The 13,772-nt window shown below is 45.7% G+C and overlaps 2 protein-coding genes across 4 annotated transcripts; one reads left to right on the top strand and one right to left on the bottom strand.

Moving 5' to 3' along the window:
* Positions 1–90: 90 nt before the first annotated feature.
* On the bottom strand, positions 91–4,536 carry ints12 (integrator complex subunit 12). 3 transcript variants are annotated; one of them, XM_046308488.1, is made up of 7 exons: positions 4,464–4,536; positions 3,583–3,753; positions 2,903–3,061; positions 2,206–2,402; positions 1,853–2,012; positions 1,322–1,474; positions 91–1,001 (listed from the first exon to the last, which is right to left on the bottom strand). In XM_046308488.1, exons 2-7 carry the CDS (start codon positions 3,739–3,741, stop codon positions 387–389), a joined length of 1,443 nt encoding a protein of 480 aa, XP_046164444.1. In that variant the 5' UTR covers positions 3,742–3,753; positions 4,464–4,536; the 3' UTR covers positions 91–386. The 3 variants fall into 3 exon arrangements, with proteins under 3 accessions (XP_046164444.1, XP_046164445.1, XP_046164443.1); XM_046308489.1 differs by lacking the exon at positions 4,464–4,536 and adding an exon at positions 4,175–4,439 and having other exon boundaries at positions 1,328–1,474; XM_046308487.1 differs by lacking the exon at positions 4,464–4,536 and adding an exon at positions 4,175–4,436.
* LOC124001580 (glutathione S-transferase C-terminal domain-containing protein-like) lies at positions 4,498–10,255 on the top strand. Its single transcript, XM_046308490.1, has 6 exons — positions 4,498–4,582; positions 4,890–5,134; positions 5,299–5,526; positions 5,863–6,330; positions 8,356–8,622; positions 9,374–10,255. Exons 1-6 carry the CDS (start codon positions 4,576–4,578, stop codon positions 9,413–9,415), a joined length of 1,257 nt encoding a protein of 418 aa, XP_046164446.1. The 5' UTR covers positions 4,498–4,575; the 3' UTR covers positions 9,416–10,255.
* Positions 10,256–13,772: the final 3,517 nt, after the last annotated feature.

Genomic DNA, 13,772 nt, shown 5'->3' with positions numbered 1-13,772 from the left:
AACGGCTTGTTCATTTGATGACTGCTTGCTGATGATCTCATGTCCTTTTCAGACTTGAGATTTATCCTCACAAAAAAAAGACAATTCTACTGTCATAAAAAATAATACATTTTATTACATTTTGCCCCCTCAAAAGCAAACATGTTATTTCAATTTTCTGTGATGTGGCTGAGTTTGGACAGAACGAAGAGGCACATTATAGCCACTAACAGTATCTCCAGCAGCATTTCATACATCAATGAAATTCAAGTATTCAATTGGATACGGTTACATCCACGTTACAGTTAATTCAATGCTCTGGCACTCACTCCCATTCATAACTTTCACCTCGAACATCTTACTTACACACTTCTCTCTTCCTTCCCTCACTACTCCTCTCATTCCATTCATTTCTTCAGCTTCTTCTGAGCCGCTTTCTTCTTCACCATCTGCAGGCGTTTCATGGCGTTGAGCTGAGACTCCTGGGACGTGGGCGCCTTTCCACCCCCTGGCGCTTCAGCCGCAGCCTTCGACCCGTTACCGTTCCCATTCCCTGCTCCATTGCCCCCAGACCCTCCGCTGTTTCCTCCCAGGCTGGGCTGAGGCCCACTAGGGGAGGACCCAGGACTTGTCGCCTTCCCCTGGTTCTCCCCACTGGAGGACCGGTTTAGGGTCTGCTTCCCCAGGGTCAGAGGTGGAGGAGGCTTCAGAGGCACACAGCCGTTTCCACCATCACCATTATTTCCATTTCCTCCTCCGATCGCCATCTTGGAGCCATTGCCACCCAGTCCTCCACCCGTCTTAGAGCTGGCCAGCCCGGAGAGCCCGGCAGGTTTCTGGCCAGGGGGGGTAGAGGTGGAGGAGGTCTTGCTACTTCCACTTGGCCCTGAGGAGCCAGGTTTGGTGCTGGCACCAGGGCCAGCGGAGGTCTTGGCCCCGAAGGCGGCCCACCCTGTGAGGCCGCTTCCCGACTGCAAGGAGCCGCTGCTACTGGAGGGGTTGGCAGATACTGCTGCAGACGCCTAGGAGGGAAAGAAACAAGCGTTAGAGATGCAATACTCCGAAGCAAAATGACTCTGATCCTTTCCCCCTAGTATAATGTCCAGGTATTACACACATGGTCAGTTTGCATGACAACATATAAACATTTAGTCTTTACATTCAACCTAAATGTCCGCCATCTTTGAAAAGGCTATTGCAGTGTATGCCATGTAATGTTGTATAATGTCTGGGTATTACATGATCAGGTTGCATTAGACAAGGTATATCTTATTGAAAAATGTCATTTAACCTAAATATGACTTGTAGTTCAAATATGCAGCTCTGGTGTTGTAATGCTTACCTTCACCTCAGTTCGTTTGAAGGCCTGAAAGGTGCTGGATGTGTCGGGTTTGACCTTGAGTTCCGGTTTCTTCACCAGAGGGTCCTTCACCACGGGGGCTGCTGACACAACGGCTGGTGTCGGCTTCTGTGAAGGCTTCTGGGTCTTCTGGGCCTGGCAGGAAAAACAACAACAGCATAAGAACCCATTCAACTGGAGTCTTTTTGGGAGTGTACAACATTACAGAACGTTCAGATAGAAATGTATTGTGTAGAAAATAGATGATTGTCTGTCAGTTAGAGTAAGGAATCGTTTCAGCTGTTCATTACATTTCTATCTGCAACGTTCAGAAGGTCTCAACTCACTGAATACACCCCTTATTATAAGTATTGCTCACATGGTTTGCGTCCAAAATGGCACTCTATTCCCTATATAGTGCACTACTTCTGACAAGCGCACATAGGGATTTGGTTAAAAGTAGTGCACTATGTAAGAAACAGGGTGCCATTTCAGACTCAGCCAGGATGACTTTGTCGTCTGTCCATCTCTTACCATGCGTTTCATCTGCCGGGTGCAGCGGGCGCAGTACCACACCAGGCGCGGGTCGTTGACGTCCTTGTCCGTCACCTGGGGCTTGTGGCAGTCCTGGTGGTAGAGGTTGTGGCACTCCTGGCACTCCACTAGCTGGTTGCCCGACGTCACTGTCATCTGCCTGAGGTCATCAACAATTTTATTTATCAATGAAAACACATTACACACAGTACATACAGTCATTCATCACTGAGAGTTAGACGTAGTGTTCACAGGCACCAAATGGGAAAAAAGGACAAACAGGAAAAGACTACATGGACTTTTTTGTTTTCAGTTGCGACCCAGGTGGCATTCAGAAACGTCCGGGTACCTACCTGCAAACCACACAGGCCAGCCCCATCTCCATGGCAAAGTCGTCAGCGTTGGTCTCCGCGTCGAAGTTGGAGAAGTCAGGCAGAGGAATGTCTTTGAAGGGCTGGACTGTGACGGGGGACGAGCGGTTCTCCTGCTGCTTGGGCTCCAGGCGAGGCTTCTTTGACGGCTCAGGTCCTTCACCTGGCTCTACCCTCACCTGGGAGACAAAGGGAAAGTGCAATAAAGGTTAATAAAGGTGTTAGGAAGGTTATATAACGGTGTTATGAAGGTTTATAAAGTTGATATGTAGGTGGTATGTTCTATTTCAACCTCAGCAAATACGGATTTCATACTAAAATGTTGACGTATGACCTTTACGTGACGGTTTACGTTCTGTGTCATCTCAACAAACTGAAGATATGTCACACTGAACAAATTACTCCAATTATGTATCCAATGTATAACTTTATGTATGTACAGTGGATAATTGTGCATGCATGTTTGGTTCTAGATTGTCTCAACAAAAGGAATGGAATTACTGGAATATGGATGAATGTCTTAAAATTAGTACATTAGGTATGACGAACGATTACACGTGGTTTTTGTGGATGTGTTTTCCATGATTTGCAGTACTGGTTTGATTCTGGAACTAACTAGCCTAGATCATGAATAAATTCCTATCCCCTACTCAGGCACAGCATCCATTCCATTTCTTACCTTGTCTGAAGTCCTCTTCTCCACCTCCTTTTTGCTCTTCTCTGAGCTGCTGGACTTGCTGCTGCTGCTGCTAGATGAAGAGGAAGAGCTACAGGAGGACTTAGAGTCCTGTTTATTTATGCTCATCTTGGACACGGACACCTTTGTCACCTCCACCTCCTGTCGATAGATACAAGGTCTACACTTGTTGTATTCGGCGCAGGTGACAAATAAAGTTTGTTTTTTAAACACGAGGCTTCAGAGCTACTTCTCCAGGATACAAATGTTGGGAGTGACTGACAGAACTAGAGACAAGCGTCAGCGAAGGGATGTCTGAAATGATAACGATTGACACAGGCAAAGCAAGACACATGGGCCTAGGCAAGGTTTCATATTGTACACCTCGATCATGTATGTCTATGGATTCCCTTTGGACTATTGTCAAAACCCCATATGATGACATCATAAGAATATAATTGCTCCAGCCTGTAAAATTCTGACAACATCATGTTCTGAAGAGAGGTGAATGAATGCCATATAGTATAATAATAATATATACCATTTAGCAGAACCTTTTGTCCTAAGCCACATAGTCATGTGTGCATACATTTTTGTACGTATGGGTGGTCCTGGGAATCGATCCTACAATCCTGTCTTTGCAAGCACCATGCTCTACCAACTAAGCTTACAATAGTCCATACCTTCAGTGATGAGCGGTAAGAGGAATCACTCCCTCTGCCTGATAGAGACTCATCCAGAAGAGCTCGTAGTTTATCCACAGAGTCTTTGTTCTTTGAGTGCAAGTATCCCAGTCCCTTTAGGAAGACAGGGTCCAACTCCAGACTCACTGATGCAGCCATGATCACACTGAACTGTAGATAGAAAGGATATGTAAAATATGGCATATGCTTTGACTATAGGCCCTACCTGTTTTTGGCCTCATCCAGTTGATACATATAGTACTGGCTAATTGGTGATCTCACAGCTAGTGAGTAACTTTAGTGATATTGTTGGACGGCAAAGCTAGACAGAAAACATAACCAACTAGTTACTATTGACACAAAGGTCAACTGCTTCTACACTAACTTGCATGTACATAATGCTAGGTAAGAAATTCTGACTTGTACGTGACTGTCAACTTCTGAAGCTGTCTAGCAAGGTGTCCAGTTGGCTATCTAGCTATACCAAGTAGCTAAGTTAACGTTAGCCTTGGTTGGGAAACCTGCTAGCTAGCTCAAGTAGCTAGCAAGCTAGCAAAGGTTAGTTGCAATTCGTCATGTTTGATTACCTTACCTTACTCTTAAATATCTTTAACGTGTATTTCTCACACCAATGTGGTTATTATGACACGTAAGTATTCACAGTAACTTAACAAGTCACATTTGAGCTACTGTAGCTTAAACGCCTTTAATTCCTAGCGGCATTCTTGTCCATCCACTAAATACATCCGAAGAAACAAGCAAGCTAATTTGTTGCACGGTCCTCGACATTACCCGTAGCATATTTTGATTATCTAGACTGTATTCAAAATACGTCACTATAACTATATAGTGTATACATCATTTTGTAATACAATGTTTACATTTAATTGAAGTATGTATCATTGATGAGGTCGGTCTGTATTGACTGTTACCCGTGGAACTGACTTGAGGAAGTGACGTGCTTACTATAACAACGTGCACTGTGAGCTTCACATGAACTGTAAGTAGCTCATTTCAATGTATCATAGTTTGCTTGATTGTCAGAACCTAAGCAGAAACGAGGCGTGGGCTAACTATGTAGAGCACTAGCTAAATGTATACCTAGCTAGACAGCTACTACCTAGCTAACAGTAGGTAAGTTAACGTTGGATATGCAAGCATATGCTAGTCTTAGCTAGCAACTTTATTCTAGCAGACTAAACTCTACTTCACGATATAGACATACATCTTGAGATGTATGGAGTTAACTTTAGTCAGCGAACTTTGGTCAGAGTTTGTTGCCACAATACCATTTGTCGTGTTTACAGGTTTGATTGACACCAATATTCAACCTATTGAGTACCTTCCTGTCACAATGACGCAGACAGACCCACATCAGGAGCAGCCAGAGTGTCTCTACCTGGAATTATCATCCCAAAACGAGCAGCCCTCTGTTCCCCTACACACCTCCATCTCACTCTTCCTCCTGTCTTACTGTGAGTGCACATCATTCAAAGTCTTCTTCGTCTCTGCCAAGCCTGACACACAAAGCTCACAATCCTGGAAGTCACAGGTTTGTCATTGTCGATTTGCTTTGTGTTGTAGACAGTAATGACAGGCAAAGAAGTCAGGAAAACTTTACTGAGCAGGTTTCAGTCAACTATTTGACACAATATAGTGAAGGTGAATGAATACATGTCAACATCGATATGTGTAACAACGATATTGCTTCGACAGGTACCAACGTCTTTAGCTGTCTCGATGGTCCATGTCAAGGACCTGCCTGTGTTGGTGAGGGGCTGCCGTCTCCCCGCCATACTGGATGAGACTGGGAGGTACTGCAGGGCCGGGCTGGCTGTGGTGCTCAGGCATATTATAGACAGGACCTGTGAGGCAGACCCCAGAAGGAAGGATGCAGCATCACTGCTAGGGTTCAAGAAGACCTGTCTGAAGGCCTGCGCTGAGGTAAGGGGCAAGACTCAATTATTATGGTATGCATGCAGTGCCATTGGCAAAACTATGAATGATTCTGTTTGTGTATAGCTGAGATTAGTGTTTTTGATTTTTGTTTCTAGGCATAATTAAATTGTCACACATCAGTAGGAGCTTTCCCATTGGAAAACCAATTGAATCTTATGTTCTTCCAGAGGGATTTTTTATGAGCTAGTGAATAAGATGGCATAAACTTGTTTACTCTTTGTCTTGGACACACAGTACTGCTGTATAAAAATACCACTCCACATTACACCAATGCCACAAATATTAGTCCAAATGAATGCATGTTCCTCCTCTCCCTTATAGGTGAGCCAGTGGACCAGGCTGTGTGAGCTCAGTATCCCCTCAGCCGTGGAGGCCCACCTCCGGCAGCCCACTAACCCATCCCTGCACCTCCCATCTGCCCTCCTCAACCTTGAAAAGACACTAGGCGAGCCCGTCAAGGTGCACAACGATGACAAGATCCGCCGGCAGAAGCTCCAGCAGCAGCAGAAGAACCACCAGAAGAAAATCTCTCAGGACCTCCAAGAGGACCAAGGGACAGACGTCACCCAGCCCCAGGATTCGCAGTCCGCCAACGGGCTAGAACTCCAAGCAGCCCTGGCCAAGCTGTATGTGGATAGTGGTGCAGTTCCGTCCACGACCATTAGGGAGAGCTCTGACATCAGGAAAGTGAAGACCACAGAGCTGCCGCAGCTGGAGCATGTGTTTGCCGAGGGGCTGTACTTCACTCTGACTGATGTGGTGTTGCTGCCTTGTATCCATCAATACCTGGTAAGGAAGGCCCTTGGAGGTTATTTGTTAGTTATATGTTTGAAGGGAAGTTAGTCTAGAACTCTTAGCCTGAGTCCTAGATCTGTTTGTGCTGTCTTTTCAACACCATTGCTGTCACTGGCAAAACAGCACAAACAGATCTGAGACTCAGGCTACAGAGTTCTTGCTTTATGCACTTGATTTATATTCCACGGACCAAGCCTCCCTTCTGCTGGTCACTAAATATGTAAACTACCAGCACTTCTTTTGCAATGTGCATTTCCCAGGCCTGTTTAGTCTCCATGCTAGTTTTAGACAAGTGGTAGCTCTGAGTGTGTGGCACATTTTATTTTAACAGTAGCATATTACCCTATTGTCCCGTCATCACCTGCTACCTCATTTGAGTACTTACACCTGTTGCCATGTCGACCGTATTATGAAGGCCTCTGAAATGATGCATGATGCCCTTCTATATTGAATGTCTCATCAGGTGGTACCTGTACACCCACAGAGGCTTTATACAGTGGAAACCAGGCAGAACAGTGCCTTCCTAAGAGTGTGTGTGTGTGTGTGTGTGTGTGTGTGTGTGTGTGTGTGTGTGTGTGTGTGTGTGTGTGTGTGTGTGTGTGTGTGTGTGTGTGTGTGTGTGTGTGTGTGTGTGTGTGTGTGTCAGCACAGATTCTATTCTCACAGGTGGTCCACCTGGCTGTGGATGATGACAAATAGGTCTATTTTAAATGTAGTTGGTTGATATGCATTTCAATGAACCGGCTTGGGGTCATGCTTGGTTCGACGTGCTGATTTTAAAATGATGTCATCGTCAGAGCCTAATTTCGGATGTGAGAAATTAGGTTGCGAGAGTGGTGTTGAAAGGATGAGATTTGCTGCCAATCACTTACTGTAGTTCATCATCAAGTTAGTTTGTAAAATAAAGTTATTTTAATTTGCCCCTCGCTGAATTTTCCTGGGAACTTTTTAGTTATAGATTTCCCATATTTTGTTTAGTGTTTTGGTGGTTTGGGTTTTTATGAGATGCCACAACGGGGTGTTAGTTATCGATCTATTATGCCTTGGAGCCAAGCGGTCAACAGGGTCTCCTCTGCACACCTCTCTCCTCTTCCATCTCTCCTCCTGTTCTCATAGCTGTATAGCCTGGGATTGGAATGAAGTGAAGTTCTCACAATGAGGCTCTTAGGGGTCAGCTGTGCTCCAGTGGTTTCCAGTTTCACACTCAGCCTAGCATGTCTCCTCTCTTCTCCCACACAGCCACCGCTGTCTATCCACAGATCCACAGGCCAGAGAGCCAGATAAAAGACCCTTGGCTTTATCTACTGTCACCTCTTTCTATGCTCTGTCTGTTTCCCTCTACCTTTCTTCTCACTCTCTCTCTCTTGGAAACACACACACACACACACACACACACACACACACACACACACACACACACACACACACACACACACACACACACACACACACACACACACACACACACACACACACACACACACACACACACACACACACACACACACACACACACACACGTTATGTTCTTCTATCCTCATGGGAACCTTCAATTAATTTCCATTCAAAATCCTATTTTCCCCAACCCCTAAACCTTACTATAGCACTAACCCTAACTCTAACCACTAGCCCCTCACCCCAATCCTAACCTTAATTGTAACCCTAAACCTAACCCCTAAACTTAAAATAGTCTTTGTCCTCATGGGAATGTGGGAAATGTCCCCAAGAGGGAAACATTTTCTTGTTTTACTATCCTTGTGGGGATTTAATTCCCCACAAGGATAGAATAACTAACATACACACACACACATACACACCCCTCTACAGCTGTCCATCTCTCTCTTCCAACCCTTGCCTTTCTTAGTGCCTGTCTCTCTCCTCCATCTCCAGAGGGGTGATAAGTGGAGGGGATCAGCCTGGTGGAACCTGGGCTCTTGGTTCAGTGCAGATGACACTTCTGATGAATCACTTAGCTGACTCAGGCCATTGTCTTCACTTTCCCCTCCTCCTCCCCCACAGAGCTCCCTCCAGAGCCACAACGCCAGCGCGCTATCCCAGCTGCCTCTCTTGCTGCGCTGGTACCTCCAGGTCCAGGAAGTCCCCGGGGTCCCCAGGGCGGCCCAGGCCTGTGGGATGGCCCTCTCCACCCCCAAGGCCTTCACTACCGGCCCCCCAACCATAGCCGAAACACAACAGTCCAGCCAAGCAAATCAGGAAAGCCTGGAGATGACGATGAAGGAGGTGCACTTCGTTGGAGGCCCCAGGCCCACTATGACTAAACTCAAAGTAATTGAATATTTTTTAAATCTCTCTCCCACTCCCTCTCGGTCTCTTTCCCCCTCTCTCTCTCTCTCTCTCTGTCAACTCTCCCCTCATGCCTTCCCACCATCTCTTTTTGGGAGGATTAGATGAGGCACATTGAAGGTTTCAGGAAAGCTGTCAGTGGTAAAAACTCACATGCTCTCTAGCAGCAGCGCCTTTCTCTCTCTTGAATGCCTCTAGGCACATCGCGCGCGCAAACACACAGAACTGCCCCAATTTGGTTCTCCCTCATCCCACTGCCTGTCCCTGAGCTGCAACGATAAATTGTCCCGCTTCCTATAATTGAAGGCTTTCTCGCAGATTATTGCGGCCTTGCTGTTGCGTTCTGTTACTTTAAAGGCTGGTTTGCAGTTGGTCTATCAATGTTTGTGGACTGTTGTCACTGTGACAAAATGAACATTATATTTTCGTCCAACATCAAACTTGACGTTGTCGTTATGAAAAATGATAAACACAAAACGACAGCCAGGCAACTCAAAGGTACTTTCTAAACAATGATTTGGTTCGTTGCGAGCTTGTTGGCTAAATAGCTAGCTGGCTAGCCAGTTACAGAAATGAACAGAGTAACGTTATAGCTGATGACGTCGGAACTTACGATAGCTACTTTTTATTCATTGAGGAAATTGAACACAACATCATCATTACCTGCAAGGTAAAATTGCTTACGCTTGTGAGTGTGACGAAATAAAAGTAGGTCATTCTGTGTCAATTTTAGAACTCCTGCCACGTCTTGCCCCAGATGGATTTGTTGCTGTAGCAGCCCAGTAACCAGGACAACGGACAGTCGCAGAGACATGACCTGTTTTCATGTCTGTGCAACAAGGGAACCGACTGTCAGAGACATGACCTGTTTTCATGTCTGTGCAACAAGGGAACCGACTGTCAGAGACATGACCTGTTTTCATGTCTGTGCAACAAGGGAACCGACTGTCAGAGACATGACCTGTTTTCATGTCTGTGTAACAAGGGAACCGACTGTCAGAGACATGACCTGTTTTCATGTCTGTGCAACAAGGGAACCGACTGTCGTCAGAGACATGACCTGTTTTCATGTCTGTGCAACAAGGGAACCGACTGTCAGAGACATGACCTGTTTTCATGTCTGTGCAACAAGGGAACCGACTGTCAGAGACATGACCTGTTTTCATGTCTGTGCAACAAGGGAACCGACTGTCAGAGACATGACCTGTTTTCATGTCTGTGTAACAAGGGAACCGACTGTCAGAGACATGACCTGTTTTCATGTCTGTGCAACAAGGGAACCGACTGTCAGAGACATGACCTGTTTTCATGTCTGTGTAACAAGGGAACCGACTGTCGTAGAGACATGACCTGTTTTCATGTCTGTGTAACAAGGGAACCGACTGTCAGAGACATGACCTGTTTTCATGTCTGTGTAACAAGGGAACCGACTGTCAGAGACATGACCTGTTTTCATGTCTGTGCAACAAGGGAACCGACTGTCAGAGAGACATGACCTGTTTTCATGTCTGTGTAACAAGGGAACCGACTGTCAGAGACATGACCTGTTTTCATGTCTGTGCAACAAGGGAACCGACTGTCAGAGACATGACCTGTTTTCATGTCTGTGCAACAAGGGAACCGACTGTGAGACATCAGAGACATGACCTGTTTTCATGTCTGTGCAACAAGGGAACCGACTGTCAGAGACATGACCTGTTTTCATGTCTGTGCAACAAGGGAACCGACTGTCAGAGACATGACCTGTTTTCATGTCTGTGCAACAAGGGAACCGACTGTCAGAGACATGACCTGTTTTCATGTCTGTGTAACAAGGGGGAACCGACTGTCGACTGTCAGAGACATGACCTGTTTTCATGTCTGTGTAACAAGGGAACCGACTGTCAGAGACATGACCTGTTTTCATGTCTGTGTAACAAGGGAACCGACTGTCAGAGACATGACCTGTTTTCATGTCTGTGTCTGTAACAAGGGAACCGACTGTCAGAGACATGAATGTCTGTGTAACAAGGGAACCGACTGTCAGAGACATGACCTGTTTTCATGTCTGTGTAACAAGGGAACCGACTGTCAGAGACATGACCTGTTTTCATGTCTGTGTAACAAGGGAACCGACTGTCAGAGACATGACCTGTTTTCATGTCTGTGTAACAAGGGAACCTGATGTCTGTGTCGTCAGAGACATGACCTGTTTTCATGTCTGTGTAACAAGGGAACCGACTGTCAGAGACATGACCTGTTTTCATGTCTGTGTAACAAGGGAACCGACTGTCAGAGACATGACCTGTTTTCATGTCTGTGCAACAAGGGAACCATGACTGTCAGAACATGACCTGTTTTCATGTCTGTGTAACAAGGGAACCGACTGTCAGAGACATGACCTGTTTTCATGTCTGTGTAACAAGGGAACCGACTGTCAGAGACATGACCTGTTTTCATGTCTGTGTAACAAGGGAACCGACTGTCAGAGAGACATGACCTGTTTTCATGTCTGTGTAACAAGGGAACCGACTGTCAGAGACATGACCTGTTTTCATGTCTGTGTAACAAGGGAACCGACTGTCAGAGACATGACCTGTTTTCATGTCTGTGTAACAAGGGAACCGACTGTCAGAGACATGACCTGTTTTCATGTCTGTGTAACAAGGGAACCGACTGTCAGAGACATGACCTGTTTTCATGTCTGTGTAACAAGGGAACCGACTGTCAGAGACATGACCTGTTTTCATGTCTGTGTAACAAGGGAAGGGAACCGACTGTCAGAGACATGACCTGTTTTCATGTCTGTGTAACAAGGGAACCAAGGGACTGTCAGAGACATGACCTGTTTTCATGTCTGTGTAACAAGGGAACCGACTGTCAGAGACATGACCTGTTTTCATGTCTGTGCAACAAGGGAACCGACTGTCAGAGACATGACCTGTTTTCATGTCTGTGCAACAAGGGAACCGACTGTCAGAGAGACATGACCTGTTTTCATGTCTGTGTAACAAGGGAACCGACTGTCAGAGAGACATGACCTGTTTTCATGTCTGTGTAACAAGGGAACCGACTGTCAGAGACATGACCTGTTTTCATGTCTGTGTAACAAGGGAACCGACTGTCAGAGACATGACCTGTTTTCATGTCTGTGTAACAAGGGAACCGACTGTCAGAGACATGACCTGTTTTCATGTCTGTGCAACAAGGGAACCGACTGTCAGAGACATGACCTGTTTTCATGTCTGTGTAACAAGGGAACCGACTGTCAGAGACATGACCTGTTTTCATGTCTGTGCAACAAGGGAACCGACTGTCAGAGACATGACCTGTTTTCATGTCTGTGTAACAAGAGAACCGAGAGTCGCAGTGATGGTCCACAGACATTCCACATGAGTATACATTAAATCTCGTTTTGACCAGCTACACTTGTCTCATTCTAATAGACATGTCATTAGACCAAGTGTAAACCGCATTGTAATAGTGATTTGCTGTGTAATTGTTTGACAGGTAATCAAATTGTAGTCGTCATTTTCGTCCCATAGGCCACTTTTATATTTGCCACCACTTTACACTATAGTGCACATCTTTCACTTTCCCCTCAAACTTTGATTTGAATAAAAACACTGAATCCAATACAAAAATAATACAATTTTACAGCCAGACTGTCCTGCTTGTATTAATTGCAAAAAAAGCACCACCACTGCTCAGTACACACCCGCTAGCATCATTACTCCACACTCTCAATATAGCCTACAGCCTCTCAGGGTGTAATTACTAGCACGGTTAGCGCTGGGCTCCAAATGGCTGCCTGGAACACGTTATGGTGTAGCGGTTTCAGTGGGACACAAACTGACACAGCTGTCAAGGCAGGAAACTGCTTTCTCAGCTGGCTCAAACCTTCCTAACACTGAACACCCTCACTGTTCTTTGGCACGGCTGGTCCCAAGTATAAATCAGAGATTTCTTGCTGGCCAACTACGGCAGGAAGTGCATCAGCCAATCGTAAATGTTGATAACAAGTTGCCCTCTTAGAATGTGATATTCAACCCTGGTCGATTACGGAGTAGGCACAGGTGCACACAGTTGGAACATGCACTGACATAGGAACGTACACACACACATACTGCCCACATACATATACTGCCGTCCCTCGCCTGCCCAGACGGATTTTGGTGTTGGTTGGCTTTGTGCGTGTGTGCATGTGTTTGTGTGGTCGTCACCGGCAGGACTGGAGTGCAGCTGTTGTACGGTCTGGGGCCTTGGTGGAGCCAAGGGGCCTGTGTGTGTCGAGGCCAGTCCAGGGCACACAGAGAGAGGGAAAGACAGAAAGAGAGAGGGCTAGGCTCCAACAGGGTGACATTCTATCCCTGACTGCTGCTTACCAAAGCCACTACATCTCATCTGTCCACCACACAAACAATCTGAATCACCTCCTACTGTCAAGCTGAGAATATAATTGTATACAGAGCTGCTTCACCTTGTCTTCCCATTTCACTCACACACACTGTAGTGAGGGAGGAGATTGACACGCCCAGTGATGTCTGTCAGTCCTAGAGCCTCTTTCCCACAGCTTTCTGTGTGTGTGTGTGTGCCAGGCTTCCAAAGGCTTCTTGCCAGGTGCACTGAGAAATAAGAGTGACAGTTTCCAAATGTATCTCTGCAGTATGTACCTGCTGTCTCCTACGCTGTAGTGCACCAGCTTGGAACTGGTTCAAGAGGCCATTTTATTTTTGTTACCCAACAATGACACAATACAGGCAGCCTCTTCAAGGTCATTTTTATAGTTTGTGATTTTCCCTCTGAATGACTGCCTCAGGCATGCAGCAAATGCCCTTATTTTCATACTTATTTATTTCCATGAAGTCCATTATTTTAATGGAAAAATATATGAGGAAAAAATCACAATAAAAAAAATGCCAAGGAAGGTTTAGCTCAAAGCTTTTGATTTCGATGAAGAATGTCCTTGGTGATTTAATATGGCGTTTAGAAAACTGCCCTTTTTTATGCCTGAAGAAAGAGGGTATTGTTTTGTACCAATGAAAGATAAAAGGCAGTTCTGTATAACGCTGCTAATATCTTGCTAACTTTTGACGAGGAATGTTCTTTGTGAACTAAGCTTTCATAACGCTTTCATCCAGAATCCAAAGGCC

The sequence above is a fragment of the Oncorhynchus gorbuscha genome, linkage group LG17 (assembly GCF_021184085.1).
Source record: "Oncorhynchus gorbuscha isolate QuinsamMale2020 ecotype Even-year linkage group LG17, OgorEven_v1.0, whole genome shotgun sequence".
Classification (NCBI taxonomy): Eukaryota; Metazoa; Chordata; class Actinopteri; order Salmoniformes; family Salmonidae; genus Oncorhynchus; species Oncorhynchus gorbuscha.
Note: the sequence above shows the minus strand (reverse complement) of the source record. Positions and strands in the feature narration are given on the sequence as shown.

Excerpts from the sequence above, each read along its gene's own strand:
- ints12 (XM_046308488.1), bottom strand. The coding sequence starts at position 3,741 with ATGGCTGCATCAGTGAGTCTGGAGTTGGACCCTGTCTTCCTAAAGGGA. Across the intron at positions 3,062-3,582 it reads CTTACCGCTCATCACTGAAG|GAGGTGGAGGTGACAAAGGT; the intron begins GTATGGACTATT and ends ATCTATCGACAG. Across the intron at positions 2,403-2,902 it reads AGAAGAGGACTTCAGACAAG|GTGAGGGTAGAGCCAGGTGA; the intron begins GTAAGAAATGGA and ends TTTGTCTCCCAG.
- LOC124001580 (XM_046308490.1), top strand. Across the intron at positions 6,331-8,355 it reads CTTGTATCCATCAATACCTG|AGCTCCCTCCAGAGCCACAA; the intron begins GTAAGGAAGGCC and ends CCTCCCCCACAG. Across the intron at positions 8,623-9,373 it reads CCACTATGACTAAACTCAAA|AACTCCTGCCACGTCTTGCC; the intron begins GTAATTGAATAT and ends TGTCAATTTTAG.